This window comes from Struthio camelus, chromosome 2 (assembly GCF_040807025.1).
Source record: "Struthio camelus isolate bStrCam1 chromosome 2, bStrCam1.hap1, whole genome shotgun sequence".
Taxonomy (NCBI): domain Eukaryota; kingdom Metazoa; phylum Chordata; class Aves; order Struthioniformes; family Struthionidae; genus Struthio; species Struthio camelus.
In genome coordinates this window covers 39540592-39560858 of record NC_090943.1, presented here as the reverse complement: position 1 = coordinate 39560858, position 20267 = coordinate 39540592, and the positions used below count along the sequence as shown (strand labels likewise).

Genomic DNA, 20267 nt, shown 5'->3' with positions numbered 1-20267 from the left:
GTCCAGTTCTGGGCTCCCCACTACAAGAGAGACATGGCCCTACTGGAGAGAGTCCAGCGGAGGGCTACCAAGATGATTAGAGGGCTGGAGCACCTCTCCTATGAAGAAAGGCTGCGAGAGCTGGGCCTGTTCAGCCTGGGGAAGAGAAGATTGAGAGGGGATCTCATCAACGTGTACAAGTATCTGAAGGGGGAGTGTCAAGAGGATGAGGCCAGCCTCTTCTCCGTGGTGCCCAGCAACAGGACAAGAGGCAACGTGCAGAAACTGAACCACAGGCAGTTCCATCTGAACATGAGCAAAAACTTCTTCACTGTGAGGGTGACAGAATATTGGAACAGGTTGCCCAGAGAGGTAGTGGAGTCTCCTTCGCTGGAGATATTCAAAAGCTGTCTGGATGTGATCCTGGGCAATATGCTCTAGGTGACCCTGCTTGAACAGGGAGGTTGGACTAGATGATCTCCAGAGGTCCCATCCAACCTAAACGATTCTGTGATTCTGTGAAACTACAGTGTGAATCCCCAGCTGCAGTCTGCCTGGCTGCTGGGCATCCCTGAGCTTGTTCTTCAGCAGATGAAACCAGATCTGTGGTTGAAGTTTTGGGCTGGCAAGTTCAGCTGCTGCTATGCCATTTCCACCTTTGTTCCTGTGCTGACAGACAGGATAGTCTGCCTGTTTTTCACCAGAGGATTGTGAGGAAGCCTCCTCTAACTTATCTCTTACTTTTTTAGAGGTTTGGGATTCCCGCAGTTTCCAAGCCTTAACTTTGTTAAAGTGGAGCAAGAAGATAGGAATTGTCCTGTAACTAGCCCTTCTCAGGTTTCCTCAGGGACGCAGATGATAACCTTCCCTGTTTAGTCCTTTTTGTAACTCCAACTTGAACTAACTTACAGCCTAAGTACAAAAAGGCCTGCTCTACATTCGTAAAATAAAATTATTTTAAATTGGTACCTATAATAATTGAAATGATTTTTTTTTAATTAGGGACTATTTATAAATGTACATATAAGAAAGCGAGATTCAGATGAAAATAGCTGATGGAGGAAAACAGGGCTGTGATGTGAAGGGAGAATACATGAAGGATTTTTCTTCTTTTTAATCACAGTTCTTCTCATAGCTTTGCTCTGCATCTGCTGTTGTTCTTCCTTCTCCTGCCTTATGTGGGTGCGTTTCCCTTATAATTCTGTTAAATTTCTCCTCTGCTCTTTAACTTGGCAGTAAAAATGTGTTGAGCCCCGTTTGCTATACAAACATGAACTAGGAAAGCAACAGATTGACTCAGTGTCTTCTCGAGAACTCTGGATCTTGCTAGAGGAGGAAGCACATCAACAATTTAACATTACATCTTATTTATCTTCCTCGCTTTAAAGTAAAGGTTACATGTAACCTCCTGTTTATCGAACTACTTCTTACCATCTTTGTTCAGAGCATTCTTGCTCAATATGAATATAAAACGCACCAGCAACTGTAAAGCTACTGCGCTGTAGAATTTGTACTTCAGTTGCATGTACCTGCTCTATAGTAATTAATTGTATAGGAATTTTCACAGTACTCTCCCCAAGGAACAATTTCATTGAAAAATAACTGTGGTGTCTAGACTATAGCAACTCATAAAGTCATCACTAGTTTTGATTTTTGAGCTACAAAGCGGCAATAGAAACATGGCTTGTAGTTTTAAAGTACTTCCAAGTGCAGGGAACGGTTTTATAACCCCCATTTTCATAATCTAACCTGGCAGATTTTTTTTTTTTTAGCAGAGTCAAGAACAGAAAATGTATGAGCTTAAATAAAGATTCTTGCTGTGCTAACTTATGATAGAATTTCTTGATGAAGAAGCACATCCGTTGTACTTGGTCCTTTCTTCCCCCAAATGTGTAAAAATGTTGTTCATTTTGTAGAAAGCATGTTGTCTGAACGTGACTGCCTCTCATGGCTTGTGGCATAATTGGTTTAATGTACAAGTAGTTTGACACTCATAAAGAAACTTCAGTGGCTCTGGATAACAATGAAAGCATTCACGTTTGTGTGTTTATACTGCAAGGGCCAATTGATGGAAGGGTATTTTTTTTGTTTTTTTGTTTTTAACTATTCAGCTTTCTGAGTAATCTGCCAGTTACATTGAAAACTTCTAAATGAAAGCAAAAATGCTTTTCAGAAAGTTGACAACTCTGGGCACATGGAGCTTTTAGGTGCTTATTTACATCACACGTGTGCGCGCGCACACACACACACAAACACACACTTTTTTATATGTGCACTGCAAGACTGAGTGGGATTTATTTGTGCCATCGTAGTGTCTAGAGACCTGAAACAAACCAGTCTAGCTATGCTAGTGCTGTATGTCTGCATATTGAAAACAGTCACGGTTTTCAAAAAGCTTAGTTTTTACAGTGCCTAGCAGAGAAAAACATACTTATTTAGGCCAGCACTTCAATGTGCTGAAGATGGTGAAACTTAAGCAAATGTTTGAGTTTTCCTTGTGCTGTAGCCAAAGCAAATTACAAGCAGAAAAAAGCAAGGACTAACGTACCATTTCACACTTGATGACTTGAAACACAGAGAGGTTTATTTCACGGGGGAAATGGTGTACCTTGAATTGATGTTAGCCAGTACACGATCACTGAAATGATGTAAAATCCTAGGAAGGAAGACAGGGTGGTTTGTAACTTTCATGTGTTGCCAAGTGAGGTAAAGGCTGTGAAACATTTGCTGAGCCCAAAAACTACATATTCTCTTGTCTTTTTAGCACTTGTGGCCCGGGCACAAATCTTGCTGAAGATAAGGCCTGGTGCTTTGTCCATGCTAGTATAGGCTCCGTCTTGTACGGTTTTTCCATATATAGTCGGACAGCATCGTTTAGAGCAGTTTCTCAGCACTTCAGTCTCTAATGCCAAAGGGTACAAGAAGCCAAGGAGCAATGGAAAATAACAACTTGAAAAGTACTTTTGATTCAACTTCAGTCTGGTGACGTATCATCTGAAACAACTCACACCTGCTAACAAATTTTTTGTACACCTGATTGAAACTGTGATAGCTTCCGAGAAAGGTTTGTGGCAGCATACCAAGGGCAGTGCAGATTTTATTTTATCAGAAACTTGATTTTAAATAAGAGAGAAAAGAAGAAAAAACGCAGTTCCCTATTGAATGTAATGTTATGTTTGGGTGTTAAAAATGTATTTCTTTCTCAGAAGTGCAATGTAAGATTAATTTTAAAATGTAACATCTCTTTCCTGTAGATTTTGTGCGTAGGCAGATGACAAAAGCCTTCATCCTGACTCGTTAATGGATAGATATCTTAGTCCATACTATTGATTCAGGGTATTCTCATTAGAGTTATCTTCCAAATTATGATGGAGTTCATTAAATCTAGATAGAGTACGTAAAAGCAGGTGCAGAGGAGGCGTTAAGTGTATTTCCGCGCAAAATAGATCCCCGCCGGCTTCCACTACGTTGAAGTGGAGAATCTGCCATTGCCTCTTCTTTTTTGGCCAGGGGTTTATAATCTTGCGGAGGCCGGCCAGCGTGAAATTCCTTCAGCTGGAAACCACTCAAACGGTGGGCACCCAGGCTGAGCTGCCCTGAGCCTCTGCAGCTCCTCCACAGGCAATCTGCCGCAAGTCGCCTTTGGCAGGATTCAACCCACTTATATAGGAAAGCTTCAGGTCCAGCCCAGTAACGTCTTGAAAATCCCTGCCTCGCTTCGCCCTCCTGGAGTCAACGGCACTTTTCATATACTGAACACTATCTGCACAGCCATGGCAGTTTGCCGCTTTGGAGTCTGGCCGTAGCTTGTTGCATCCTTTTTGGTTTTGTGCACTAGTAAGTGCAAAGCAAATAAGAGTAAGGGTAGGTAAGTGCTACATGCATTAGAAGTTTTATGGCTTGTACTGTAAGTGGCTGAATGGCTTTTGCACAGCTGTAAAGCATGTTTAACCTGATGTTATAAAACACGTCTCAAATGTATTTTCATAGCTTCATAAACTGTAGTTCATTTATGTAGGTACTTTTTATTGTAATCCTTTATCTTAAGCATGAAACCGTTTCCTCATACTGTTCCTACTTTTTTTTCCCTTTTTTATGAAAAAAGAAAATGGAAAAAAAAGACAAGAAAGACTGCCGTTTTGTTATATGCATCAGGAGAGTCCTTAAGTACAGTAATTGTGCTCTTAACTTGTATTTTTGCATTTCTAACCTCAGAATGTAGGCCCAGCAACTAAAAAGCCAAAATAACATTAATTATGAATGTTCTTCATCATGGTTTTTGGAGTATAAGTCTGGAACAGATGTTGGGGGGGGGGAGGGGGATGGAGAGGAAGGATGGATTGTTTCCTTTCTTCAGCCCCAACTGGTTTTAATTCCTTCTTGAACGTTTTGAGAATATCTTTAAACATTTGCCAGAGTTCAGTTAACATCCCATGACTAAAGGTAGAAAATGCCCTACTTTGTTTTTCTTCAAACATATACCTGCTCTGGTTGCTCATGCCACAGCCAGAGAAAGAAAGGATTCCAGCTGGCACAGGTTTTATTACAGTTAAATTAATTTGCAAGTTAAGCCTCGAGGTGGGAGGGGTCTGCTGAATTTATTTATTTACTTTTTTATTTTCATGATTTTAAAAAAATTGCTGTGTAAAACACTGCCATTTAATTACAGGAAGCAAATGCTCTTTTTTGGTGAGTGTTTAATAGCTTATTCTTGTTTATATGAAGTTGTAGAAATCTTGTTTTAAAATATGTTTAAAGTAGAGATTGTGTTCTTGGGTTTATCATGTTTTTCCTGTACTGTGTATAAACAGAAGATTGTACATTATTGAAAGCCCTTTTTTGTGAAAAACAGGATTGGGAAAAAAAGTTTATATAAGAATGCAAAATAACTTCCCGAGACTATTGGCACAGTGTGACCATAAAACCTCAACAGCACATTGTGGAGTGACATTATAACAATTTGTTTTAGCACCTCTGCAGCGTTTTCAGAAAGTCCTGTTCTACAGAACACATGGCATGGTATCAGTTGACTGTTTTTTCCAGAATCTGCTTTTTACGTGCATGTTTTTGTGATTAGTTGCTGTTTCACAATTAATTGAAACTGAAGAAAATTTTTTTATTTAGCTTGTTACAGGTATATTTTGTTTGCATATATTCAATACATTTGAACAGGTACAAAATAACAGTTTGTATAGGTGTGTAAACTCCTGCTAATGGATTTATAGCCTCTGGACTGGGATTCTCTGCAATTTAGTTTTAAACAGTGTTCTTTTGTTATCGATTTATCAAGTTATGGTTGTATCAAGATAGGAAATGGCGTGTAATTGCTGCTAAGACAGCATGGAATCCAGCTGCACTGCCTATTCCTGTATTGACCTTGAAGGATTTTTTTTTAACCTTAGTTTTATTAGTTTTGATTCTCTTATAGCCCAGGATATCGAGCAGATATAGTGTGTAAGTAGTTCCCAATTTTACTGACAGAGAATGAGAATGCAAAATACTAATACTAATCTCATACTAACAGTGCTTCACATAAAAAGCACTCTGTTTAATTCCAAAGCCATTTTAGCTTTACCTCAGGGATTTTAGGATGATTTGCCATGTGGGTTTGCTCAGCTGAAATCATTCTGTACCAAAATACAGTGTTTTTAATTCTGTGTTTTATCTACAGGATCTAAAGCATCTATGTGATTTCTAAAATGGATTCAACCTCTGTAATATCATGCCACTTCAGTTACTTAAAGTTCAACATGGGCTCACACTGAGCCTTTAAATGAAGCCTACAGGTGCTTTGAAATGTAGCAGTAGTCCTATTTGCCTTTGTATTTAAAGCAGTAAGGTTATCAGTAACTGTACTTGTGGGTTGATCCTGTTTGAGGTACTACCCTTCAAAATAGCTGTGAAGGCATCTTTTCAGACTATCTCTGTGACTGTCTGAAGAAAGCTGTTTCTGTGGCTACCATGAGAGAGTTTGAGGAAGTCCAGAGGCCTCTAAATATATCCTTGCTTGGTTAAATGTTCCCTCCTTTCGTACTGCAGACCCCAGTGGCTGAAAGCTACTCTTTGATTTATACCAACAAACAATAGAAAAAACTTCTTGTCTAACTTACTTTCTCAGGTGCTTTTAAGTACTTTGTGCATAAAAACAATATCATAACCCGTATTACTTGTTGTGTTTGTATCCATATACCTATCATTATTTGAGGTACATTCTCAGAACGCTCTTGATGCTCATTCACTCACTAAGCCTTGGTTCAGGCATAGACAACAGAAGGTTAGTGATAATTCTTAAGGATCTCATTATTTAGTGCTTGATACTTGAGCTGTGTTTGAAGAGGACTGGAAGGCAGGGTGGTTTCTCAAAGAACTTATTTTTCTGGTCAAACCCTGCTCTGACTATGATTAGTTATGATCTGGCTATGATTCTTCATGAGGAAGAGTAGGCTGCTGGTGGTGGCATCCACCAAAGTGCAAGACTTGGCGTGGGCTCCTGGCGCGAGAAGGATGTGGACTGCCTGGAGAGCGCTGCAGCAGACCGCCCAGCGAGCAGGCCTTGCAGCGCTGAGCTCTGGCAGTTGCATGCAGAACATGTCCTTCAAATTCTCCTGTCTTAATTCAAATCCAAGTCAATAGTAAGTCATAATTGCTATTTTGATGGCCCTTTTGTGATCGTGCCGAGGGACGGAGGTCTCTGCCAGCCTTGGCGAGTGCCCCTTTGACAAACCATAACCATCCCAAGCAGCTCCCTCAAGTGACGGCAGAATTGCCAAACATTCGGTTGGCTTGGAGAATGGGTTTGTATCTCCTCCCTCAGGAATGAGGAGGTCCAGAGATATTGACTGGAAAAAGAGAGTGCTCTTAACAGAGTTGGCAGTGCCTGTTTGGCTGCAGAAAGGGTCCAGCCTTTGTAGTGATGAACCTAGTATTCGCTTCGTGCGTAGAGGTGCTTAATCCAAACACAGAACTTTCTCTTGCAGTCTAAAATACAACTGCTCTGGGTTTTTTTGGAGGGGAGGAGGTTGGTTTATATATTACGTTTACATCATTGTTGTAGGTACAAATGATAACAATATTTTTTAAAATACAAAAAATTAACCTGAACAGACCTCTCACAAAGACTGAAAAGCACTTTTTGTCTTCTGAGTCCCCTCCTCCCCCCCCCACCCAAAACAAACAAGCAAACAAAGAAAAAACCCTAGTTTAGTCCATTTGGATGATCCAGTGTCTGAAATGTGTTGCCAGCATTTCCAGAGCCCAACACATTATGCCACCCATATCAGCTCATGCTAAAGAGAGTCCTGCTGGAGCCTCTAGGCTAAAGACTTGCATAGCAGCCATGGCACATGTTATTTCAGTGTTTTGTATTTCATTGCTCCTAGCATTTATTTCCTGTGCTTTAAATAGGGGAAGAATATTTCATTTTGAATGACTTGATATGCCCCTAGGTCAGCAATGAATATCAGCTGTGGGAATGTTCTCTCTGCTGGCGAGGGTGGAGGGAGAATGTGTGCGTTTGCACAAACACGTCAGAAAAAACTATAACAAGTCAATAAATGAGCTTTAGTGTTAGGTGAAAATTCCCATAATATTAATGATTGGCCAACTTTTTTTTTTTTTTTATCAAGGAAGCTGTCACAGTATATAAGAAAGTGAATTTTTTAACATAAGAAGTGCTCTCATAAAAGTCTTTTATGAAATACAAACTGCAAGTCCCACACGGGACAAAGTGTGAAGCTGAATTTTTATGAGTGATCATTGGAACTACCATGAACTTTCGGTGACACTAACAATGTTGGTTCCCACTGCAGAAGCTATTCACTCTTACTTACTCATTGTACGCTTGAATATGTGCTTTCTGGTCACAAAAATAATTGGTGAGGATGTTTCGGGGTTTTTGGTTTTATTTTCTGGGGAGAGGAAAGGAAGAGCTTGTAATGTTCTTAATCATTTCGTTCAAAATATTCATTGTAATGGTACACGCAGCTTGTGGTGTTTATAATCAGCTTTGTCCTTTTTATGTTCCAAGGCACAGCACAGAAGCTTTTAGACTTAACAAGTTAAATAGCTACGAATGATGTGCACCTGCTAGAACCAAGATTCATTCAAAGTTGAGGAAAAAATACTGTGTAAATTTTATGGTGGAATGAATGCATGCACCCAAAAGGAAGAATTTGGTCTTGGTTGCAGGGGCATGCATATCGAATAAACTCAGATGTAACAGATACAGCTCCAGATTTTCAGCAGTGTAACTGGGAAGTTGTCTGTCCTAGAATGTCAGATGATTAAGTAAGTCCCTGTGAAACGTTTTTGAGCTATTTCAATTGCTGACTTAATCTCCTGGAAAAGGAAAAGGCAGTGGAGAGGCGTTAAAGAAGTCAGATCTTTGCTTTGGGGCTCGGTGACATTCTCACTGACTTCAACAGCAAAACTGACTGGAAAAAGAGGTAGAGCAACTCGTTATGGTGCAGCTTTGCTTTTTATCATGCCACAAAGACCTTTTAGTACACAGGCAGTGATCGTAATCCTTGCATATATTTTCTTTTGGCAAATAAACTGCTGTGATGCAGACAGCCTACTAAGTTGTGATGGTTTTTGTTTAGAGGCAGCATGAAAATTAAGAGAAGTGACTTGCCAGCATACTTTTGTGACCTTGTATATATTCTTTACTTATATATTCTTTTAACTGGTAATTTTAGGTAGCGGAGCCGTGACACGCTTTGCCAGCTGTGCCTAGCGTTGTCCACCTGTAGTCCATCTTCACCGGTGCAGTCCACCTTTCCTCTGAGGGGCAGTGGCATGGTCTCAGCATGGAAAATTCCAGGATGGGGAAGAAAACAACCAGTATTCTTTCCTTGCCTTTGTTTTATTTTGTTTTTTAATCTACTGGGGGCAGCATAGATGAAGTGAGCCTTTTGGCAGGGACAGTGACTGGAGTGAGGAGAGGGGAAACGGCTTTGTGGGCCAGCGCTAGGGGAATCTTGCATGCAAGGGGTGGGGGCAATATTAGGAAGATGTCATTTAGTCATCTGGAAGATAAAGCATTGATTCGAGGTTAGGCTGAGGTAGAAGTATGTAGGGTCTGGGAATGAAAGCCAGATGATGAAACCGGATATAGCAAAAAGCAATGAGCCAGCAAGGAGATTCAGAGAAAAACGTTGTTGCCAATGGAGAGAGAGGTGAAGAAGGCGCTTTTCTTGCTATTACAGAACCAGCATTTAGTTACTGTAATAATACTGCCTATTTATACAACACCTTGCTGAAAGTATGTGTTTTTCTATCAGCCTTTCCCGTCCAGATATTTAGACACTTCATTTGAGGGAAATGAGCGTTGCTGAATTTGGGGGATTTTTTGCTGTTCAGACTTCTGCAGGCTAGTTCTGATATTTCTTTTCCTTTGGGTACTGGTTGGGGAGCAGCTGATCTGCCTTCGCATCTAAGCGTCAGGAGGAATGGAAAGGCCGTTAGCGCGTGTGCTCCGCTCACGGCGCTGCTGGGCCCCCCTGAAGGGCAGCGTGCCCCAGCAGGGCGTTGCGTTTTCCATGTGCACGGCAACGTCCTAGCAGCGAGCAGGGAGCCAAGTCTCTAGGAGCTCTTCTAAATCGTTCTTTAAAATACTTACCCGAGTCAAACAGTCGTAACACCCTGGAACAGGCCACAGGTTAGATTCAAGGCGCTTAATTTTTTTCCTTATGAAAGTAAATGTTTACACTTATTATTTTGTGAAACACCAACCAAAGTTGGGGGGGGGGGGAGGGCAGGGAAGGAAAGAAAAGAAAAGCTATATGTTGATCAAAGCATACTGCTGTGGGCGTCCCTTCGGCCGGCAGGCTGCTGGCACGCTGGCAGGCTGCCCGGAAGGAGCAAGCAGCAGCCGGTGGCTCGGATTGCAGTGTGTACACCTGACGTGGGAGTCGAGGGCCAGGCAGTCCGGCTCGGCGTGGGAACGGCTTCACAAAGCCACCGTCTTCAGCCCTGTGGTACTTAATTAAAATACCTCATCCAGGGCCTGTTTATTATGGCAGCGCCAACCTGTGTGTTGTGCTTTTTGTTTTTCCTCCCTCTCTCTCTCCCTGCCTTTCTTTTTTTTTTCTTTCTGATTTGTTTCATGCGGCCAGTAAGGCCGGTGAGGCGCCGCTTGGGTTGCTGCTCTTAGACACTGACAACGGAGGAAATTAAATTCTGAGGTGGAATCAGTTAAAAGCCTGACCAAATCAGTGTTGTTTTTCTATAGCAACTGAAACAACATAATTATTTAAAGGATCCATTTTTATTGCTAATGAATTTTTAAAGACAGTGAGTTTTTACATTTTGTTTGTACTAGGACCCTCTTAAATACATCTTGGGATTTTTTTTAAGAGCGTACAAGCAGTTGAGCTCAGCAAGACCACTGTTAGATGAGAGGAGCGATGGCCTCTGGAGCTCCAAGTCCCTGTAAAGTAACGTGCCTTTAAAATACTTTGCATCTTTAACAGTATTACTGTTTTGGAGGAGGAGAAGTTTGTATTTATTTGGTCAACTGTATTCGAAATAGTATAGTATATCCGTAATATCCCTGCTGGCAAGCCTGGGTCTAAAAACTTGAGACCTGGAGCATTCGCTTACACAGGGTAGAGAGCTCTTCTGATCGTACGAGGCAAAATCTTGCATTTGTGTTCAGGTAAGCTAATGACAAGAAAAGCATAGGGGAGTTCTGACCTCACAGATGCTTATGCTTTATTTAGTTTCCTCTTTCTCTCTCCTTCAGTAAGTCTGCCTGGGGTAAGGAAGTGAAGCAGAGGCGAAAGCTCTTGCAGAATGGGGCCTTACTGTACAAAGTTACTGGAAAAATTAAAGGACCCCTTTAAAGTAAAGGAAACCCTATGGAAATGCATAATTATGCTGATTACTCAGTCTCCCCACTGCTCTAAGTATCTTTTTCCCTTATAAAACTTAGTATGCAATATGCCGTAGAGCGCACTGATTGCTATCATAGCAAAGTGCGCTCCCTGTTAACACTAAAAGTAGTCGTATCCTTAGGGGCCGTCACTGGGGGGCAAATTCTATTTGTGAGGGAGATTCGGGTTTCTTCCTTTTATGGGAGTGATTATAACGGCAGAAATTGTTTGTATCAAAGTTGAGAGTTCTTGTGTATTTTCTCATCCTAGAAATGCATACGTTTTATTTGCAGTAGGTTTTACTGTTGCATTTGTTCAAAAAAAAAAAAAAAAGGCTAAAGAGTTTGAAGGGGGCAGCTTGAGGAATTTTTTCCATCGAGATACAATCAAGGGCAGGAAATCATAGAAGCAAGAGTTGTGGTTTTGCCTCCATATTTTTATTAGTTAATTAAAGTATAACAACTCTTAACTTCATTTTAGGTTTACTGTTCCTAGAGTTCAGAAATATTTTAAGAGGTCAATAATGCTTTCTTTGGCTTTCAGTCGTTCTGTGTGGGATAAGCCCGCGCAGCGAGCAGTGCAGTTTTCCAGATGGTTTGCAGAATGTGTGTGCGTGCGCTCGTGTCTACGTTTGTTGATGGTGGGAAACAATCCATCTTTCCTCATCTGCGCACCACCCTATAAGGATGAAAACCACAGGAAAGAAATGTGTATAGCCTGACATCTGTAAGCTAACTTACAATATCTGATTAAAGCTCGGGAGCCCGAAGTGCTTAAAGCTACCCGTTGACATGCATTTTTACTTAATGATCAAGAGGTGCTGATTATGAGTGGGAGTACAGAGGGTGGGCAGGGGGCAAGAATCGGGAGAGAAAAATTTAAGACTGTAGGTGTGTATTTAGTTTCACGAGAACCAAAAAAAAACAAAGACTCCATTGTATACTGAAACATGGGTTTTCTTTCTGAAGTTGCGATGTTTCTTTTTTAAAGTGCCGTAAGACATCTGTCGGCGTTTTCTTCTCAGTGCGTAGAGCTGCTTAGAGACACGCACTTAAAGGGCGTACGAGGGAAGCAGATAGAGCCATGCAAGTGTCATATAACTGTCTTTAATAACGGGAGCTCTTCCAACACTCGGAGCCAAATCATCTTTCAGTAGAAAGGATAACATTTAGCAGAGCAGGGCGAGGGGAGGAATAAAGGGGAGGGGAAACGCAGCACCACCTCATGCTGACACCACAGAAGTTTCCCTAAGCTTTCCCTCTTTCTCCCTCTGTGTATATATTTTTTTAATCAGCTGGGGCTCGTCCCTCCCCTGCTTTTTTACTGTATTTTTATAGTTGGAATTCTACTTTCCTAATTTCTCTTGTTTCACATTTAACTTCTTCAGAGAATTTCATTAATAGTTATTGCAATTAAAAATAATAAATAAACTCAGCACCAGCTGCTCACATGGCTGTTGTAGCATATCTGGAACATAATGTGGTCTGTTCAGGGCAGCCGCACAATGCAATTTATCCCCACACCTGAGGGAATGAATTTCACAACTATAATTGCTACAATATAATTCTTATTAATGTTGTGCTATAATTCCTATTAATTCCAAAGGGCTAGTAAATGCATTAGGACTTGTCAACATATTATTTTACACTGTTTATGATCTGTAGAGTTACGCTCTTCAGTATTGTATTGCATAAAGAAAAGCCTTAAAATTAGCTTTAATTGCAAGGGGGAAAAGAAACATTTTCTATTCGGGCACTGCAAAGAAGGAAGGATCGTGTTGTTGGAGAACTAATGAAATTGCATTTTAAATCAATCCTTTGAACTTTATGCCGTGCAGTAAGCTGTTTATGAAAATATATAAATGTCTGTCTTGGTTATTAGAAAAGGAACCACTGGTATCTTTGTGTAGGAATAAATCACTGTAACAAAGACAGCTTTATACAATTAAAAGTAACTGTCTTCCCGCAAAGCAAGACAAAAGTAGGAAAATCGCAAGTCATTGTAAGCGGTGTAATAAACGCAGAATGTGTTACCTGGCCGTCCTCTTATTTTATTCCTGTTTTATCTCACTGCCCTGGTTTTCTAGGTAGTGAATATGATGAGGAGGAAGTAGACTATGAAGAATCAGACAGTGATGAGTCCTGGACTACAGAAAGTGCTATCAGCTCTGAAGCTATCCTTAGTTCAATGTGCATGAATGGAGGGGATGAGAAACCTTTTGCCTGTCCTGTTCCTGGATGTAAAAAAAGATACAAGGTAAGCAGCAGTTCAGACCCACCTTATTTCCAGCTGATGCAGTGAGGACAAAAAAGCCTCTAAAATCGATTTATACCTTTCTCACTTAATAGACTTTTCACGTATATTTTTGTGGTGTTTTAGTGTAGTATGTATTTTATTCACTGTTTTTCTCTCAAGCACAGCCAAAGTAAAAGTTTTATGAAGAATGTAGCGTTTAGCATCTCTGTCTGTCAAGAGAGGTTGCAAATAGTGACTGTTTTAATACTTTTGCCTGACACATTTTACCTAGCTTTCTATTATTTAGAGAAATTAACTGCAGAATCCAGGAGGTCACACCAGCAGAATAATCTCTGCTTCCATTTCAGAGACACAAAATAAAAGCTTGCACCTATCAGTGCCAGAATGAATCCCTTCTGCATAACTAGTAGCCATGTGGCACTTCCTGTGGTGAGAATATGCCTGTGGTACTTTTTCTGGCAAAGCTGATGTGTGGAAAATGATGTTTAATATTTTGAAATTCAGAGGTCATCTCACAAAGGCAGAACCTCAGAGAAGTTCTGTCTGGGCTTGACAGGTATCCCTCGGCATGCCGTTCTGGGAAACTTTTTTTTTTTAAATTATCCTCCATCATTTGGGATTTTTATCCATTTATGGGAGTAAAACATCTCTAACTTTGAACCTTGAGCTGGCTTGCATGGAGCGTTCTGTGGTGTTGCAAGGACAGGAACATTGCTTCTTGTGAACTAGCGCAGGGACAAATGAGATTTTATTGAACAGATTGGACACCGCTACAGTATTCCAGGGTCAGACATTTGGGAACTGAAATAGCCTATCGACCACAGTTTCTCTAAATTATTTTCTGAACTTTTGCATAAAGTGTTAGAAAATTCAGCCACTGACGTATACCCTAGAAAGAAAAAGCGGTGATGGTTGGTTTTGGTTGTATACTTGTTCTTTTTTTATGACTTCTCTTTTAAATAACTGAAAAGTAGAGACTTAAAAGGGAGCAGAAATAAGAAAGAGAAATATAGGAAGGCCAATAACATTTGAGATAAAACAGTTGTGACAATAACAAATAAACTGTTCGTGAAAGTGTGTAGCATATGAAAACGTATTTTGGTGATCCTGCAGCTGTTCTGGACCATTGCTTCTCCGTTAGTAGTGCATCACAGGACTCGGATTCATAAACAGTGCTTGGAGACCAGTTAATGCTGGCAAGACTCATTTAAAACATGAGCAAGAAAGCAGTGTGTTCATTTCTTAGAATGACATACAAGTCCTTTTTGCAGAGATTAGTCTGCACTATGATAGTGATTATTCTACTCTTCAGTCACAAGAAAAAATAAACATAGTCTCAGGAGACAGGACAGAGGAAAAGATGCCTTGGGAATATTTTCAAGTATCGCTTTGCAGATACAACCACATTATTCAAGATTAATACTTTTCTCGTGTGCGGTAGAAGCTGTGTCAGATGAAGGGAGTAGTATCAAAGCTAAATACCTAGCTCAGGAAGCAAACAAGCCATGGTGATTGTTAGAAGTCACTATGCCCACAGGGCATCTCTGCATTGCAGAAAACATTCATTTAATGGCAAAGGCTAGAAGGAGAACCCTGTAATTTGCTATATCCTGTCTGTTCTCTGTTTGACTGCCAGCCCCTCTGTCTTTTTATTGCCCAAATAAGCAAGCTGTTCCTGCCTGCTTCTGCTATCTCACTGCCTTCATCTCAAATGCATGAGGACTGTCTAAGGGATATCTTGTACACCATTAATGTTAGAACAGTCGGACAGGGAATAAATTAATGACCCATAGAGAGGCTGACAGACAGAGAGCAGCAGCAAATAAAAAGTACCGTATTTTCCTAAGAGACTCACCTCTGTTTAGTCCAGATAGGAAAAGACATTTCCTTTAGCTCTACCTCACCTCATCTTTCTTTTCAGTCAGTTATGTTTCCTCCCTTTTTTTCTTTTCGGTCTGATTTTTTTTTCTGTTTTTATCTTTGTTTCCTTCCGTTTAGTTTTGTGTCAGCTGTGTTTCTTGTTTCCTCTGCATCTTCCTCCTGCTTAACTCCCTCCTCAGATGAATTATTTGCTGAGTCTGGGTAGGGAGTCCTGTGATCAAAGCACTGGGATTTTCTGGTGGGTACTGGATAATCACAGTCAGGGCTGTAAAACAATTATAGAGCTACAAACAGGAACACGGCCGTGCACATACAGTAATTGCCGAGCTCGCTTTACGGCTGAGAAAGGATGCAGTCTGGTAGGGAGTGAGGAGGAAAGGAGGATATACAGTTTTCTTTTGTCTTGCCGTAGGTGACGTGCGTTTGAGAAGCAGAGACGTTATTTTTAGATGGGTTATTTGTATTACAGTGGTGCTTAAAGGACCCAAGAGAGATTAGGGGCTCCCTTTTGCAAACAATGTACAGGGATAAAAGATGGCCTCTGCACTGCAAAGCAATCACGGAAAGGTAAATAAGACAGGAGTGAGTACAGCAAGTACTCCCCGGCCGTGGGCAGGGGCGCACAGTGGGACTGGGGTAAGACCATGTTTATGCACGAGCCCAGCTGAGTGGCAGAAGACCCTACTGGCCTCGTGCCCGGCCCTTATCGGTTGGCAGTTTCCCACAGGCATTGCCGTAGAAGTGAGTCATTGTTCTTTCAGAAACCTACTTTATTTTGTTAAGATAGAAAATGGCTGGCTTATAAAAATGCGTTGGTACGAAGCCCTCTGTATAGTGTGAGGCAGTTTTTTCTTGAAGTGCCAAAGTTTCTGGAAAAAAGACTTGTTTTCTTTTTTTAATGGCTTGTAAATTTGTTTGGGATGTTCAAAATCAACTGAGTGAGTCCGGAGCACGCTGACTTTCTAGAGGCTTGAAACACAACCCTCTGAAGTAATTTCTGGACCTTCCTCCCCCTCCCCTCCATTATCATTTCTGAGCTGGGGAAAAAATGATAAGGTATTTTACAGTTTGCTATTCAAGGATTTTTTTTATTTATGTGATTTGTGCTTGAAGCCTTAAATTTGATTTTTAGAAAATCATCCAACTTTTTCAAGGGAACCAGGGCATTAGAGATACATTTCTGCTTTGCTTCTTCAGAGTTTACCCCCACCAGATTTAGGCTTTACATCCCAAGCTGTCCAGGAATCTGTGTATTGAGTTCTTAAAATGTTTTACAAAATGTCACCTGTAGGAGCTGAAGTGTGGATTTATGAGGTTGGCAGTTAGGTTACCTTTTATTAAATATCACCTACATGTGTCAATAATTTGGTCTCTGACTTTGGAGAAGGAAACTTTAAATGTGTATATGATATATTATTTGGGCAAATTCCAAAGAGCAAATTAAGTTTGATGTTGTCTATCTTTCTATACATATACATATATATGTATGTATGTATGTATACGTGTGTGTGTGTGTATAAAAAATTGCATATATACCATTATAGAGGAAACCCTAGCATATTTGTCATACTTGTTCTGGCTTGTGCAAATACAAAAATATACAAGAAAGATTACTGTACACGCATACAATTGCTTATATGCATCTGCTTTCAGTGCAGCCATTAAAAACCTCATTTCAATTAGGCTTCTCCTTTGCTTAGCAAATTTCCGTCTGCTCCCTAACTACCCAGAATGTACAAACTCAGTGTCCCTGTGCAGCCTATGAATTTAACTCCCCAGTTACATGTTCTTTCTGTATGAAAAACTGTAATAGCTGATCAGTGCGTGTATGTTGGTCAGATTTGAAAGTGGTTGGGACGGGAGGCGTTTCCCAAGCGCACCTGCGTTATGACAGGGTTTGAAAGGCCATGTAAACTGAGGCTAGCCTTAACGCACGGATTCTCTTTACAAGAGATTTACTAGTTTTTTAATTCCTGCTGATGCGTTGAGAGTTACCGTTGCTCAAGATTGTCTCACGTAGATCTGTACGGAGAGTTTCTGTACTCAGGCTGCTGCAGGAGGGCACGAGCGTTTGAAAGGGAGGCAGGGGGTGCTGCTGGGTGGAGGCAACGATGCAAGGGGGTGTGCGGTGCACGGCTGCGCAGAGCCACCGGAGGAGCTGCGCCAGATGGGCCACGGGCGGCGGGACGCAGGGCACCCTGAGCTCACTCACTGAAGGTGTTTGCCATCCTGGGGGAACCAACTCTTCTCGATTTGGGGTGCTTCTCGGCCAGCGCAGCCTTCGCTTGCTGGGCAGCTCCTGCTCACATTGCAGCATTCCCAGAGCACGGTGATGGTCTCTTTGGAGAGTGCCCACACCCTAGGCTGGAAGCAAGTATGCACAGAGGCTTTCTCCTGGACAACTCAGTGACTGCTTTTTTTTGCCTCGGGGAGGGGGGCAAGAGCAGGAGTGGCACCTTTGAAGAAGGTATGCTGGGACACTGGGCATAGTCTTCCTAGCAGGAAGGGGATGAGGGCCTAGGCCTGGCCTAGGCCAGGTGGGTGAGCACCCTGGGAAGGCTGGTCTCGGAGCAGAGAGACTTGGCAGATTGAGGGAGGGAGAATATTGAGGGGAAGAAGGGAGCGTGCTTGAAAGAAACCAAGAAGCCAGCGCTTCCTTGGGCAGAGAGGAACTGGACCCAGAAGGAAAACCTCAGGGAGGGGAGAACTGCGATTTTTGCATTAGAAGGAAGACGAGTCCAGGTGATGTCTTGGGGGGCCGTTGCGATATTCTCCGTGTTTCCGTTCTCCTCCTTTAGAGGACCCTGGGAAACAGCTAGGCTAGGCTTGTTGGTATTTTTGTAAAGGAACAGCCAGGAGATACAAAACGTACATGAGTGTCCCCGGCCTGAAACAGGAAATCGAGACAAACCACCTTTGATGTCTGTTTTCCCATTTGAACGGTGGCGTCAAGCTTTCCTGCCTTGATGGAGTGTAGTGGCTCAAAGGCACTGCTGTGCAAGGGGCCCGCTCAACAAGGGTCCTCGTATCCGGGCAAACCAAGCAGGGCCAGGCCTAAACTTCTGTATCTCCTCTTGATCTGGTCCCAGGTTAATAATTGTTTCCTCCTGTTTGGGATTTTAGAGTGCCCTTCTGTACTGCCATCTTCTTCCTCAATCGTTTGTGAGCGTAATTAATAAGCAACCTAAGTAACCACAGCATTAAAAGTGATGTATGAGTTTGGCAGTGTTTTTTGCCCTACCTCAACAAACTAAACCCAGACACAACAAAGTGTTTACACTGTAGCGGTGGAAAAAGTGCTGAAGAGTTGACTGTAACTTCAACAACAGTTTCCTTTAGACAGAAGTATGGATCAAATTTCATGTTATGCTAGCTCCTCGTACCCATGAGTGTTTTACTGTTTTTCAGACCTTCCATAGGCCAATTAATTCCACCTAAGTTTGTGGTTTAGAACTTCCTTAAATTTATCTGCCTGGAATTACTTTTCCCCCGTCATCCAGGTGTGTATTTTGTACTTGAGGATATGTGAGTGGATCATTCAAGAACCTGAAACGGAAGAGCAGGAGCGTTGGCAGAGGCATAGCGAGAGTATTCGTGGCTGCAGATTCGTGGAACCCATAACAACGGATACTAGTCCGAAAGTAACTTAGCGATTACTCCTGAAGATTAAATATCTGAACAGACTTCTGTTTAGACTTCCAAAATAAATACAGGTTTGGGGGTTTACTTTATTTTTAAAATTTGACTGCAGTGACAGAAGTTTAGCAGGTCACCCCCAGAATTTCTCCTCTTTGAAGGCACAAGTCTTTAACACTACTTGGTTGTTGACAAATGCCGTATGACAATCCTTGTGACATCCAGTGACTCCCTAGCAGTTAGCATCTAGTCCTTCAGGTGTTGACATTTCTATAGTAACTATGTGCAGAGCCATCCAAAAGCTGCCCCAGGTTCTCAGACAGTTTGCCTGGAGTTCCCATTGACTACTCTTGAAGGCTCTTGAAGGTCAGTTTGTAGCTTTTATGTGCTTTTCCTGTCTCACTGGTATGGTTTTCTGTTACAAATTTGCTCTGAATACTCTTCACCTAGAAGTAACCCACACTAAAGGCTCGTATTTGTATGTCTGATTTATTTTGGAGGCTTAACATTTTCATGTCCCACAGCTTATATGAGAGCTGTGCAGGAACGAAGCCAATGAGTAGTCAGGGAAGACTCCATGTTTTTATGGAATGTGTGTAAAGGACAATTTTGGGGCTGGACTTGTGACTTCAAGTGGGGGTTCAGTGCTGAGGATCTTAAGAGGAGAGAAGCATCTATTTGTGGGCAGAGCAACTGCTTAGAGTTTTACACCTTATCCTTTCCCAAGCTAGATATTTTAGGCTAAGTTTTCCTCTTGAATGGATTACTGCAAACCAATCTCTCTAGACACCCAGGCTGCTACAAAATGCCCGTTGAGAGGTGCAGACTCCACCCGGCGTTGAGAGTTCTGATGGTAACTCCACCATGCGTGACTTTATTATTGAAACTGGAGAACTGCTTTTGCTTAAAGTTTAAAAATATATTGCTGTAGTGGCCCACCTAATGGGTAATAAATAAGGAACAGCATTTTGTGTAGTAAGGTGAGAAGACCATAGCTCTATGGAGAGTTTGGGCGGGGGGGGGGGGGGGGGGTTCTGTTGCAATAGTACGCCTGCCTCCCTGGTTTCTTGACGAGGACTGCAAGTTCCTTGTAATACTCCTACTACTTCATGTTGTGACCTGACGTTAGAGCAGAGAACTGGGAGACGACACACAGAAGGGACTATGTCTCTCAGGAGTGCAGAATAAAACTTGAGATTTTCACGTAATTTTGATTAGGAGATGGGGGAAGAGAAAGGGAAGTGTTTACAGGAGAGTGGTGTTAAAGGTGTGAAGTTCATGTCTTTTCTGTTGTTTGCTTTATGATGTGTCAAGAATCTCCTGAGGTTTAAGCAGTTACAGCTCTATGTTCTTTACTGACTTTACAGACAACACATTGTCTGATTTGTCTGATGGCTCCGAGTCCCAGCAGTCAGAGAGCTGGGACTTCCAGTTACTGTAAACTCCATGTGCATGAAACTGTACTTGCTGCTTGGAAAGAGCCAAGTGGACTTTTTATGTGTAACAATGGGCAGTGGTTCAGCAAGGACAAAATTTGGAAAACGTAACAGTTTGGGGTTATCTTAAACAGGGGGAATTTGGGAAAACTTAATAGTGGGTTAATTTCATCCATGCTGTTAACCAAGTTAAATTTTTATAGCT

At 41.7% G+C, this 20267-nt stretch overlaps 1 protein-coding gene across 2 annotated transcripts in view; it reads left to right on the top strand.

The window, feature by feature from the left end:
* The window catches only part of JAZF1 (JAZF zinc finger 1), a 205625-nt gene that overhangs the window by 181900 nt on the left and 3458 nt on the right, over positions 1-20267 (top strand). For both annotated transcript variants that reach the window (XM_068935242.1, XM_068935243.1), the window contains one exon: positions 12940-13109. In XM_068935242.1, coding sequence (XP_068791343.1) covers positions 12940-13109 — 170 coding nt within the window. The remainder of the gene's footprint in view (positions 1-12939; positions 13110-20267) is intronic.